The following is a 13,338-nucleotide window of genomic DNA, read 5'->3' as shown; positions in this document are numbered from 1 at the left end:
CACCTTCTTGGAAGCTGCCTTTCCTGCTCCTGTCCCCCTGTGTCTCTGTACACTGCCTTCTGCACAGCACGTCACAGGCAGTGCAGAGGGCCAGGAGTGACTCAGAGCTGAGTCAGCTGCTGGCAATCCGCATTTTGGACACAGAGGGGTTGATTTTCAGCCTGTCATCAGTCAGGCTGAATTTTGTGCTGGCCAGGAATTGTCAGTTGTGCAGGCAGAACTGCACACAGGTAACTTGAAGCAGATATCTTAGTGGGAAGGTGATGATCAGCCAGAGGACTGGCAATGCAGGAGCCAGAGGCTGAGCAGAGCCCAGGTGACAGGGGCCAGAAGAGCACATACAAGTGTTTCTGCATGTACCTGGGAGCACTCTCTGCTCTGTTACAGGAGAGCCTGGTCATCGACAGACCCCGTGTGCGGAAGCAAACCAAACACTACAACTCCTTCGAAGAGGATGAGCTGATGGAGTTCTCTGAGCTGGACAGTGACTCAGATGAGCGACCCACACGCTCGCGGCGCTTTAATGAGAAGACACGGCGGTACCTGCGGGCTGAGTGCTTCCGTGTGGAGAAGAACCTGCTCATATTTGGGTGAGTCTCACCCCTGTGAAAGCACAGCCACAGCCTCCAGCTGCCCCAGTGCCCATGTGGGCCACTGGCTGCACCAGCTGCTTCCTGTCTGTCCTATTTGCTCTGTTGCCTCCTTCCAGCAGTGACCTCCCTGGTGGGACCTGGGCTCTAAGTGAATGTTTGGGATGAAGGAAGTTAGGAGGACAAAGCAAGAGATGGCAGTTGGCACTTCCAGAGTCTGTTCCTGCCTCTGCCCTGTTCAGTCCTGAAAACCTCTCTCCCTCTCTGTTCCTGTAATATGCGGGCAAAACATCCCTATCTAGGGGATCTGGCAGGGCTGTGCCCCCACAGGAGTTCCTGGAGAGAGGTGCCAGCAAGGTCTGTAATTGCACAGGAGTGTTTACTCTGTGTTCCTGCCGTTTCAGCTGGGGACGCTGGAAAGATATCCTGACCCATGGGCGGTTCAAGTGGCACCTGAATGAGAAGGACATGGAGATGATTTGTCGGGCCTTGCTGGTGTATTGCGTCAAACACTACAAGGGGGATGAGAAAATTAAGAGTTTTATCTGGGATCTCATCACACCGACAAAGGATGGCCAGAATCAGGCTCTGCAGAATCACTCAGGTATTGCGTGTTCTCTCTGTCATTGCATCTGTACCCGTTGCTGAGCCAGCCTGTGAGACTGAGGCTGCAGAATTCAAAGCAGAGCTGATGCTTTGCAAGTCTGCAAGTGTTCATGCTTCAGCACTGCAATTCTCTCTGCACAGAGAAAGGAGCTTCCATGGAGCTGACCACACTGACCCTCAGAGCCGGGACTGGCTGAGTGAGGGAGGCTGTTTTCTGGCTTTCAGTGCAGAGGAAGCCTTGTGGTCAGAGCAGAGGTGCTGCTAAGTCTTCTCTGGCCTGTGAATACCATCGTGGTTCCCCTGCACAGGGAGATTCTGGGCAGTGAGCTTGTGAGCACCAGTGACCGTATGAACGCATTGGGCATGGCAGGGATGAGGGTGCTGGTTCCACTCAGAGTATGGACATGCTGCAGGCTGCTCCTCAGGTCCTCACAGGGTGCAGCATGGGCGTGGTGCAAGACCCTGCCTGTGCCTCTGGGCTGCACGGCCAGCTGCACCAGGGAAAGCTGGGGTGCAGCTGAGCATCCATCTCACACCAAGGCTGTAGGTTTGATCCCCATATCAGCCATTCACTTAAGAGTTGGACTCAATGATCCCTGTGGGTCCCTTCCAATTCAGAATATTCTGTGATTTTGTTTCCCCTCATCATGGTGCTTGTCCCAGACCTACCGGTCTGCAGTGCCTGCCCTGATCAGTGGAAGAGCAGTGTTGGTTTGTCCTGAGACTTAACGCAATGCATGGTGCTCCCTAGGTGATACTGCCTTCTCTCACTCTGTGTAGCAGAACCCATGTCCTGGGTCTTGTTGTGCTCTCTCTGCTCAGAAGCAATGTGTCTGAGGTTCATGTGTCACATGTCAGATCTGTAATTGTGTCTATTGGCTCAAGGTGTCTATTCTGTTGTGTAGAAGTTCTCAGTGTATCCTCAGCTTCAGACAGGTTCCCAGCCCTGCTTTCCCTCTGGCTCTAGCTGTGCCTCAGTCATGGACACTGCAGTTTGGCCTCCTCACCTGCAGCACAGTGGCTGCTCTCTGTAGGCTCCCCTGGGGCTGGGGCAGCCATAGAGCCCACCTTGTGAATGAGGCAGCCATGGGGCCTTTGTCTTCATCTGTGAGTACAAACTGGCTGCTCACTCCCTGGATCTGGACTTGGAGCCTGGGACACAAGGTCACTGCCTGGTGTTCCAGGGGGCTCTAGCTGACCTTGCAGCACAGTACCTGCATTCTGTGGCTCTCAGGACAGGTGAGTGGGGCTCGGGGAGGCCACAGTGTCCCTTAGGGAGTCAGAGCCCAGCAGCCATGTGCTGCTTGTTCTGTACTTGTGATCTGTGGCACCAGGTGAATAGTGAGGGGCCTGTGACTCTCCAGACTGCTTTTGACATCAGGGAGCTGGGCTGAAACCTGGGACTTCTGTTCCCAGATGCTGGAGCACAGGGAAGGCTGTTCTGGAGTGCTGATGCTGCTGAGCACCAAGTACATCATAGCAGGTGCTTAAAAGCCAACATTATAATTTCCTTCTGTTTGGAAGTGTCCAACTAGCTCTTGCAGCATGAGGTCCAAGGATGTGGCTTTTGGTGGCTGCCATAAGTTATTCCAGTCATCTCCTGCAATGGGAGTCACTTGGACAGTGCTGCTTCCTGCTCTTGCCACACAGCCCTGCCTTGAGAGCAGCTGGGAGTGGGCTTGAGAGTTCTGCTGTGGGGAGCAGAACAAGTGTCAGAAACAAATCAGCTGGTGTGAGTGGGCTCAATTTAGATAATGCCAAGTAATGAACAAGCCATGGTTTTGGCGGAGGGTCAGGACTGCTTTAGTGCGAGAGCATTGAATATTGACCTGCAAAGCAACCAGGAGCTTCTCCATCAATTCTTTAGAATGGCTTTTCCTACCTGTCAAATCTCTGTGTTGTCTGGGCCAGAGAAATGACATCTCATCCTGACGTCAGGAGCTGGAGAAGAGCAGAAGCAGAACACTGTAGTGTAGAGCAGTGCTCCTTCCTTAGTCAGGAAGTCCTTCAGCAGTAACTGCTGTGGCTCCCCAGGCAGCCTCAGGTACCACTCATGTCTGCAGAGAGCTGACTGGGCAAGTCATGCCCCATCCCTGATGTGCAGAAAGGAAAAGCAACATTCAGCCCTTGCTAGGGCATCCTGCAGCTCTTCTTAGTCCCACATGCATGTGATCGAAACGAGTGTGCACAGCAACCAGACAGTCCAACTCAGAGCTTTGCTCTGATCCAGCACCATCCTGCCTTTCCTCCTGGAACAGGCCAAGCTGCTGAGGAAGCAGCATTTGCGCAGAGTTCATCAGGCCAGTTTAGTGCTGGGGACAGGAGGCCTGGTGCTTACTACAAGCCTCTAGCAGCCAGCTAGGCCACAGCCCTTGTCCTGTCATGAAGCTGCAGACCTTATGCAGGAATTAATAACATGGTGATGCTCTCTTCTTCTTCACTGGTGTCACAAGACCAGATGGATGGGATGGGACTGCTCAGGCATCCTTTCCCCTTCTCCTCTTCGTGTTTGCAGTTCCTACCTCAAAAGCAGCTGCCTAGGGAGGCAGCTTATCCCTCTCTGGAGATTCCAAACAACAGTGACCCCACCAGGAGTTGATTTCACATTCTGCTGTGAACTCACACCTTATTTCAAGGTTGAAATGTGTTTAAATTTCATCTCCAGCCACTGGATCTCATTTTAGGGCAGATGGGACTGCATTCCCTTTCCCATTGGTACCTTAGCCTCCTTGCAGAGATCCAGTTCCCCCTAGCCCTCCTCCAGATGCATAGTATAAGAAACAGCCCTTACAGATCAGATCAGCAAGTGTGCTGCTCTTTGATCATTTGGGAGCTTCTTGTTTGAATTCTTGTCCCAAATAACTGTCCCCATGGAATGACATTCAGAGGTGGCTGTAGTGTCTAAGTCTCAGGGCTGTGCCCAGGACCAAGGTCCTTTCCATGCTTCGTAACTTCTGTGTGATATTTTTACATATCAAGGGGTCATGTTATCATTTGGGGTCAGCATTGCACTGAGAACACCCAGCAGTTCAGTTTCTGTGATGATCCCAAAGTTTTTCACTGAAATGGACTTGCCCATCCTCTGTGTTTGTCTCGTGCACTTCCTCTCCTTGACTCTCCTGGCTGCAGCTGGGAGCTCTGCACAGGCTCCTCCAGCTCCTGGCTCTGCTGCCCCACCCAGCCTCCAGCGCCAGAGGTGCCTGGTGGCAGTGCCGGGCCGGGCCTGTGGTGCCTGTGTTGCTCACTGGCTACCACTCGCTGTTACAGGCTTGTCAGCACCAGTGCCCAGAGGCAGGAAGGGGAAGAAGACAAAGAACCAGATGTTGCTTCCTGAGATAAAGAATGCAGACTGGCTTGCCACCTGCAACCCCGAGGTGGTGCTCCATGATGACAGCTACAAGAAACACCTCAAACAACACTGCAACAAGTGAGTCATAGAATCAGGGAGTGGTTTGGGTTGGAAGGAGCTTATAGGAACATCTTATTGCATTACCCTGGCCAAGGGCAGGGATATCTTCAGTTATCCCAAGCTCCAAGCACTGCCCAACCTGTCCTTGAATACTTCCAGGCATGGGGCAGCCACAGCTTCTCTGGCAACCTGCACCAGGGCCTCACCACCCTCAGAGTGAAGTATTTCTTCCTAACATCTAATCTAAATCTCTCCTCTTTTTGTTTAAAACCATTCCCCCTTGCGGGAGCCCATATTGGCTCATGGAGACAATGGGCTGAGGGCCTTTAGTGCTGGGAGGGTGGGAGGGAGCTGTGAAGAGATCACCATGCTCCCACTGCTGGACTGCCCTCATTCCCCTTCAGCTCATGGAAGCCGTGTCCTGAGCAGTGACCCTCCGGCCAGTAGGTCACAGGGCTGGGCAGTGTGGCAGGACACTGCATAGTCGCTGCACATCCTGCTTTATGGAAGTGGGTCCTTCCACGTGGGAAAACATGGTGTCAAGCAGGTTTTGCTGGCCTTGCTGACCTCTCTGCCACCCGGGACAGGGTTCTGCTGCGGGTGCGAATGCTCTACTACCTGAAGGCTGAAGTGCTGGGGGAGGCTGCGGATAAAGCCTTTGAGGGGACCCCTGCCAGGTAGGGACTTTACAGTGAACCCCTACGAGGCTTCTCGGGCTTGAGCGCTGCCACAGGTGTTTGACCCAGCCACATCTGGGCTCTCCGCAGCTCCAGATGAATCAGATCCCAGGTCTTCCTCAGGCAAAACTTCACCCTCAGGCAGCCACCCTGCCTGTGCATAGACTGCAGCCATGGCAGTCATGCTGAGGCAGCTGTGAGACTGTAGCACCAGCCTGGGGCGGTGGGGACTTACAGAGACACTCTGCAGGAAAATGGTTCTATGTGCTGCTTGACAAATGGGCCCTTACCCAAAGTGGGAGTCCACAGAGACTGCTCCCAGTCTCAGGCTCAGGCCTCAGATCAGAGCATGCCCCATCACTGCGGCCTGCAGTCCCTCCCAAAGCTGGGAACAGTGGGACCCACAGGCTCTGTAATGAGCGCTGAGCCTGCAGCCTGCCAGCTCCTGACCTTTCTGCAAAGACTCAGCTCTCAGTGCTTCTCAGAGAAGCATGGTATGGTGAGCTTAAAAGCTTAATTTCTCCAAGTAGAGGTTGCTGCCTTCCACAGCACAGCTCCATCAACATCAGTGTATGTGGGGAGACACCATTCTTTTGGGCTTGGTAGGTGTGAAGTATTTTACCCCTAGAGACACTGTTCAGGTCAGATGGGATCTTCAGTCCTCTAGTGTTGCTTGGTTGGGAGGGGAGAGAGGCTGGGGGCACCCACTGCCCTAGAGAAAGAGGAGCAGGAGGGCAGCAGGTTGTGATGGAACCAAGGCTCCAGCTCTTTGACTCCAGGGAGATGTGTACCCATGTCATGCTGGGGCCCCAAGCCAGTGTTCATTAGCTGTCCCCAAGCCAGCAAGCAGTGGGTGGTTCCTGCCTCTCCCTGTCCCTTCTGAGCAGTGCCCAGTGCCCCTCAGTGTCTGGGGAGGCTGGGAGAAGGATGTTCACACCATGTCTGCCATAGGGAGCTCGATGTGCTGCTGCCAGACATTGACTACGTGGAGATCCCAGTGGACTGGTGGAATGCTGAAGCCGATAAATCCCTGCTCATCGGTGTCTTCAAGCACGGTGTGTATCCAGCTGTCTGGTGGGTGCTGGTGTGAGGGAATAAGTACCTCTGGTGCTGTAGGGGATGTCATGTCAGTGCAAGGGCCAGAGCCATGGCCATGCTCCAAAGCCACACATGGCCAGGAGAGTTCTCCTCAGGTGCCAGCAGCATGTTTGGGTGGGGAACAGGCACCCCGTGGTACCCAGGGTGGCCATGCCAGACCTCGTGGTAGACTCTGGTTTGCCAGGAGCACTGTGCAGTTGCTGTGTGAGGGTTAAGAGAAAGACAGATCTTTTCTTGGTCTTGGTCATGGAGTCCTGGTACGGTTTCCAGGAGACATGGGGTTGTTTGCCCCAGCTGCACCCTTTGTGACAGCTGTGCTGATGCTGGGTGGGGTGGGAAAGCTGACCTTTCCCTTTGCCTGCTGCCCAGGGGCTGCAGAACTATTAGCAGTTTTTGAGAAAGTGTTGTGAACTTCTTGGGGTGAGAATTACTCTCGTGACAGCACAGAAGGAGTGAGAGCCAGGTGGGGAGCTGTGTCCCAGAAGCAGGAGGTATTTGTGAACCAGGCTCAGGCCTTGCTCTGTGCTGTCTGTCTGTCCTGACGGCGTGGCAGGTTACGAGCGGTACAACGCCATGCGAGCGGACCCAGCGCTGTGTTTCCTGGAGAAAGTGGGCATGCCAGATGAGAAGCTGCTCTCTGCCGAGCAGGGCGTCAGTGATGGGGCACACGATGCTGCCGAAAGGTGGGCAAGGGATGAAGCCGAGCTCCCACAGCAGCCTGGCTCACTCCTGGGGCAGTGCGGTGGCGGGAGGGAGCAGGCTGTGCTTCTGAGCCTAGAGGGGAGGGCAGAATGAAGCTGGTCCCCAGTATGAGGTGGAGGGATGGCATGAGCACCAATTCTTTGCTTCTTGGTGCTGAGAACTGGCACAGCCACAGGGTTATGCTACCACTACCAGGGACTGTTCACTCTCTCACCCAGGGGCAGCGTGGAAAAAGAAGAAAGCAGTGGAGAAAAGCTGGAGGGGCTGTCAAAACAGGAGGTGAGTGGGATTCACAGTGTTGGATACACATCTGATGCTGCCCAGCCTGCCCTGAGGTGCAAGCTTGGCTCCATCATCTCTGCTGCAGGGCAGTAGGGAGCTGGCATGGTTCGTCTGCCTTATCTGTGCCCCATCTTGTGTGCATTGCCTCTGCTCCCTGGAACACAACTTCTGTGCTTCTCTGTGTTACCTGTGGACCTGGGCAGCATGTTCTGCATGGGGAGCTGAGGGGTATTGAGTGCTGAGGATGCCCAGGAATGCTGATTCTCAGTCTTTGTTGGCTTCAGGAGCCACGTGGGGCCCTGGCAGAGGAGTCAGGGATGTTCCAAAAGAAATGGCCTTCGGGTAGAGGAAAACCAGGGAATGAGGCAGCACAAGAGACTGCAGGGGTTGTTCAAAAAGTGGAGGCAGTCACACTGCTACTGTCCTGAGCAGTGGCACTACAGCCTCTGTCACTGTGGTGGTCCTTCCCTCCGGGCCCAAAATTACCTCTCTGAGCTGTTACCTCTGATCCCATGTGCTGAGCACAGCCACAGCATCTGCAGCCCAAGGGCACTGGACACACAACCCTGCCCATCCCATCACCCCGCACCCTGCCAGGGGTGGGTGGACTGTGGGTGCAGGGGGTTCTGTGTGGGGTTGAGCCCTCTCTGATTGTTTCCTTTTGCAGGACATCGTGGCTGTTGGGGTGGGTGAAACCAGTGAGAAGCGGGACGAACCAGCGGCAGGTGAGGCCATGTCTCCTGCAGTGTGAGGCAGTCTGCTGCATGGCTTCCCAGTGTGTGGTGTGGCACAGCTGAGCCTGAGTGCTACCCCAGGCACTGTTTGGTGGGAGGAACATATTGGTGGGCTTGAGGGACATAGTGCTCTGTGTTAGTGGGTGAGGCAACTCAGCCTGGGCATGGGCTCTCATGCACAGAACTCACAGGTGACCCACAGATGGGCCCTGTGGCAGGGCAGACAGAGTTCTGAGTGATTCCAGCCAAGGCTACCCAGGGTGACTGGAAACCACTAGCCTGCTCTTACCCATGCAGTTGCCTGCATGAGATGAGTGTGTGAGGTCTCTGCAGTGGGCAGTGTTGGCACATGCCATGGGCTGGCTGGCCCCACTGCTGAGCAGGGAGCTGCAGTCTTCTCCCATGCATGGCCTGGCCTGAAGCCATCATTCCTACCCTGATCTCAGCCTCTGGACTCTCTCTGGAGGAAGCTAAGACATGGTGAGGCTGTGAGCCAGCAGGCTCAGAGATGGTCACGTGACCCCCTGCTCATGACTGTGATTGCTGATGCTCCCCATGGAAGGCAGAAGGTGGGAGGAAGCTCTTGGAGCTTGCTAGAGGATGTGGGAACCTGTGGCTTTGCATGTGTGCTAAATACTAATGTCCTTGCTGATGTTTGAAGCCCAGGATGGCTCCGACTCAGACAGATCCTGCTGGCCTGTCTCCTCTGCTCTCACTGCCAGACTGCGGCGACTCGTCACCGTCTACCAGCGCTGCAACCGCAAGGAGCTGCCTCCCCGCACTGAGATGCTGGTGCCCGGTAACCATGGCTACTGGCTGCAGGATGAGATGTTCCGGAGAGCCTCTGAGATGGACTCGGTGAACAAAGAAATGCAGAAAAGGTAATGCAGCAGAGAAGCCTTTACAAAGCTGATTTAGCCCACTTGAATTCCTTATCCCGCAGAACTGACCCAGGTAAATGTCACCAGAGCTGTCTGTGCTGCCAACTGCCCAGGCCAAGGAGTCACATGGGTCCTTGCTGGGCAGGGAACATGCTCTAAGCCATGGGAGCCTTGCTGCTCCAGCAGCCAGCCCAGCCAGGGAGCAGCCTCCACTGCAAACTGGAGTTTGTGGGTAGCAGGTGGTGACACTGAAAGGAAGTGAGGGGACAGCTCTTCAAGGTCAAATCCAGTGTCTGCTGGGCCAGCCTCAGCAGAGGAGAGTTTTGTCCTTGGGACACACTGTGGATAAGAGTACAACAGGAGTGTGAGATGAGCACTATCACAGCCTGAGACCAGTGCCCTTCCAACCCCTGTGGCTCTCACACCACTGTCTTTGCCTCCTCCTGGCCTCTGGAACCCAGTGGTGACATACTCTGGTTGCACTGTGCTCCCATTTCATTTGTGTCCCAGTAAGTGGGAGGGGTTTGGGACTATCCCAGCCCCTGAGTGGCTGTCTGCTGTCGTTGGGAGGGTGTGCACAGGGTGATACTGCTGCCGTTGCTGCCAGTCTCCCATGCCACCCTGGGACTGGGACTCTCTGTGGTCACCAGCCCTCAATGGTTTTGCCTCCTGTGAACCTGTCCCTGCAGCAGAACACCATGTAACCACATAGTATTTGTGCTGCCTTGTTCCACAAGGTGGAAGCTCAGAGGGTCCAAGCCAGCATGAAAGTTGTGTTCTATGAGCACTGTAACTGAACTCCTCCATCACCACTGCCACTCTCCTCCAGTGGGGAGGGGGTGACACTCAGGAGTCCACAGGAGTTAGTAAGGTGGGTGGTGTTTGTTATTGGGACCCTTACAGCAGCAAGCCCCAGTCTCAGTTTCCCTCTGGAAGAAGCTGGATGAGAACTGTGTCTGCATATCCTTCCTTTCTAATTCCTGGTACAGGGAACTGACTTTTTCATGGAAGTGAAACATCTTGAGGTGGCAGGAAGGGAGTAGATAGGATAGGCCTCCACAGAAGCTGATGGAGCCTGCACCCTGTTGGCAGCACAACCCAGATCTGCACTCAGGGGTTTATTGAAACAGCCAAGAGGATTTTTGCAGCAATGAGTTGAGAGCCAGAGGGCCTGTGGCCTCTGCTCCACCTCCCTGTGCACCAGAGCAGAGCATCTTGGGCTGTGATGGTCTCCCCAGTGTGCTCCTCCTGACACCTCCCTCAAAACTGTTGGTCGGTAACTAGACAGTGCTCTCTGAACCTCTCTGTCTGGTGCTTTGCCTGTTCTGGGCCCAGAATGTGTCTCAGTGGTGTTCCCATCTCCTTCCTGCTCCTCAGGTGGACCAGGAGGGAGCAGGCAGATTTCTACCGCACTGTATCCTCCTTTGGGGTTATCTATGACCAAGAGAAAAAAATCTTTGACTGGGCCCAGTTCCGAGCCATCTCTCGACTGGAGAAGAAGACAGATGAGAGCCTAGAGAAGTACTTCTACAGCTTTGTGGCCATGTGCAAGAATGTCTGTGGTCTCCCTTTGTGGAAAGAGGACGGTGAGTGGAAATTGCATGGCCTGTGGAGGGGTAATGGTAGTTCCATGTAGAAGGGATCCCATTGCTCTTGTGGAGCAGGAGAGCAAGGGAGGAGCTTCAGAGACAGTTGGGAGCAGTGAGATGCCAGGCAGGCTGTGGGCTTGCAGCAGTCATGTATTTCTGGCTGCCTTGTCCCCACCATGTAGTGCCTCCCTGGCACAGTGGAAGAGTAGATCAGTCCTGTGGACTCCTGCCCCTGCACTCACAAATCTCTTGCAGTTCTCACAGGAAATCAAAACCAGTTTTATCCAAGACAGCAACCTCTGCATGTGAGGGACAAGTAGAGAGGCAGCACACACAAAGCACAGCTCCATGCTGGAGCTGAGGGTTGTTTGGGTGAGCTGTATTGCTGCTCTCCAGGCATCCCTCTACTGCCATTGAACAGAGTTCACTCCATCTATGCCTGTTCTGACTGTGGAGCTCTACTGCACACAAAATGAAGCCTGGATCCACTGCTGGAGGCTTGGGAAACCTGGCCAACACACTGGGCATCCATTTTCTTTGAGTGCTCTGCAGAGGCTCTGCATTGGCACAGGACATGACAAATGAAAAGCTCCTTGGAGGCTATTTAGGCACAAAGCGATTTGTTTCCAACAACAGCAGAAAACATTTTGCCTCTGATCTGTCATGGAGTCTGGTCTTGGGTACAGTTCCTTATGTGTGTGTTGTGACTTAGGTAAGTGTTCCTCATCAGAAGAGCTGCATGAGCTGCCCTTCCCTGACAATGGGCTGAAGGGCTACCAGAGGCTCAGAGTGCCGGAGCTGCTCTGCCTGCTTGTCCAGGCAGCTCCAGCACTGCTGGTGATGATGGAGCAGTGCGCAGACAAGACTTTGAAATCCTTGCAGCTGGTGCCACTCGATCCAGCTGCGCAAGTCAGGGGGTTTTACTCCCTGACTGGAAGGTACTGAGACTGGAAAAAGAGGCCTCAACAGTGGCTACAAGCACTGGCCCCATCTCACCTGCAGTATGAACAAGGGTTAAAACTTAGCTTGCTCGTCATTGCTTCTGAGAAGCTCCTGCCAACCCAAATAACATGTCCTTGGCTTTGCTGTCCCTACTGTAGGTCCTCCAGACCCTGACATCTACGTGGAGCCCATCACAGAGGAGCGTGCTGCCAGGACCCTGTACCGCATTGAGCTGCTGCGGAAGGTGCGCGAGCAGGTGCTCAAGTGCCCCCAGCTCCATGAGCGCCTCAAGCTGTGCCGGCCCAGCCTCTACCTGCCCGTGTGGTGGGAGTGTGGCAAACACGACCGGGACCTGCTGATCGGCACCGCCAAGCACGGCCTGAACCGCACGGACTACTACATCATGAATGACCCTCAGCTGTCTTTTTTAGACGCATACAGAAACTATGCCCAGCATAAAAGAGCAGGGCTCCCAGGCCCAGAAACCCTGTGCTGCCTTTACCAGTCTAACTCCAAACTCTACAGTTCCCCTGTGTACAGCCAGATGGACCAGACCTGTGAAACCCTGGAGAGTGAAGCTGAGAGTCACATCAAGCTAGAAACCATGGACAGCACCATGTCCCAGGCTGGGGGCAGCCCACTGGATGCAAATTGTGAAACATTCATGTCTGAAGTCCGGGACATCATTTCCAGTAACTATGACGAGAGCTCGCTGCCAGACTCACTGGTGTGCATGATGTACGATGAGAAGGCCTGTCCCAGCGAGCAGAGCTCCCTTGCCAGGGACAGCCCAAGCTGCACAGATGTCGGAAGCAGCGTTGCCAAACTCACCGAGAGCAAGCTGGAGGGGGATGAGGATCCGTCCAGCTGTGAAGCAGATGCCATGAGAGAGGCTCCCTTCCTAGAGGGTTTGCAGGTGGGCTCTGACCGAATGGAGGAAGAGGAAGCTGAGCCTTCACCTTCTACCCCTGAGAGCAGTCCTTCACAGAGTGCCCCAGCCAAGCTCAGCAAAGGCTTGGAACAGAAAGGAGCACTTGGCAGTGCGGCGGCAGGGCTGCCCGAGCATGGCACCATGGAAAGAGTCCTAAGTGTGGGGCTCTACAGTCCCAGTCTCCGTAACTATGAGCTAAAGATTCCCCCTGAGCAGAGGTTCATCAGTCTGCTGCAGGAGAAAGGACTGGAGGCAAAGTCGGGACCAAGTCAGAGCCACAGTGAGGAAGATGAGGAAGAAGAAGAGGATGATGATAACTCTGAGGCAGCAGCAGATGCCGTGGAAGGCTTGAATGGTGCCAGGACTGGGGCTGGTTGTGACCCCGAGGCTCATGAACTGGGGGGTGAGGAGCAGAGCTCTGGTCTCCCCACACCTAATGACACTTGCCCAGAAGTCATAAATGGCAAGAGGGAGTCCCTGGGGCTGGGGGCACCCGGGGCAGAGAGCAGGGAGGACTGTGGCTTGAATGAGGAGAGCACCCAGCAGCACTCACCAGGCCAGGCTCAGAGCCAGCCCTTCAGCTTGCCTACACCTCTGCCTCAGGGGGGGCCTCAGGGGGCAAAGCCACCCTGTGTCAAGGGGAAGCCCTTGGGCCAAAATGCTGAGGGGCAGACAGGCTGCACAGAGGCTGCGCACCCTGAGCCTCAGGGCATAAAGCAAGAAGAGTGTGAGAACCGAGATGACGGGGAGAAAGCCAGCAGCAACCAGAGCCAAGGTATGGTCCTGAGCTCCCTCAGGTTGACAGTCACCTCTGGCTATGGTGAGAGGGACCTGCTGTCCTCCCTGCAGAGCCAAACCTTGGGGCTGGCCAGCTTGTCGAGTGGCCTCCCATCTGTA

The 13,338-nt window shown here is 54.8% G+C and overlaps 1 protein-coding gene across 9 annotated transcripts in view; it reads left to right on the top strand.

The window, feature by feature from the left end:
- CHD6 (chromodomain helicase DNA binding protein 6) overlaps positions 1-13,338 on the top strand; it is an 89,499-nt gene that overhangs the window by 65,109 nt on the left and 11,052 nt on the right. For 8 of the 9 annotated variants that reach the window (XM_063404775.1, XM_063404772.1, XM_063404770.1 and 5 more), the window contains exons 20-30: positions 388-590; positions 995-1,194; positions 4,464-4,623; positions 5,193-5,282; positions 6,234-6,337; positions 6,934-7,063; positions 7,301-7,361; positions 8,032-8,089; positions 8,760-8,979; positions 10,357-10,565; positions 11,669-13,216. In XM_063404775.1, the coding sequence (XP_063260845.1) occupies positions 388-590; positions 995-1,194; positions 4,464-4,623; positions 5,193-5,282; positions 6,234-6,337; positions 6,934-7,063; positions 7,301-7,361; positions 8,032-8,089; positions 8,760-8,979; positions 10,357-10,565; positions 11,669-13,216 (2,983 nt within the window). The remainder of the gene's footprint in view (positions 1-387; positions 591-994; positions 1,195-4,463; positions 4,624-5,192; positions 5,283-6,233; positions 6,338-6,933; positions 7,064-7,300; positions 7,362-8,031; positions 8,090-8,759; positions 8,980-10,356; positions 10,566-11,668; positions 13,217-13,338) is intronic. The other variant, XM_063404773.1, reaches the window with a different exon arrangement.

This window comes from Prinia subflava, chromosome 8 (genome assembly GCF_021018805.1).
Source record: "Prinia subflava isolate CZ2003 ecotype Zambia chromosome 8, Cam_Psub_1.2, whole genome shotgun sequence".
NCBI lineage: Eukaryota > Metazoa > Chordata > Aves > Passeriformes > Cisticolidae > Prinia > Prinia subflava.
This window is presented reverse-complemented; position numbering and strand designations above follow the sequence as displayed.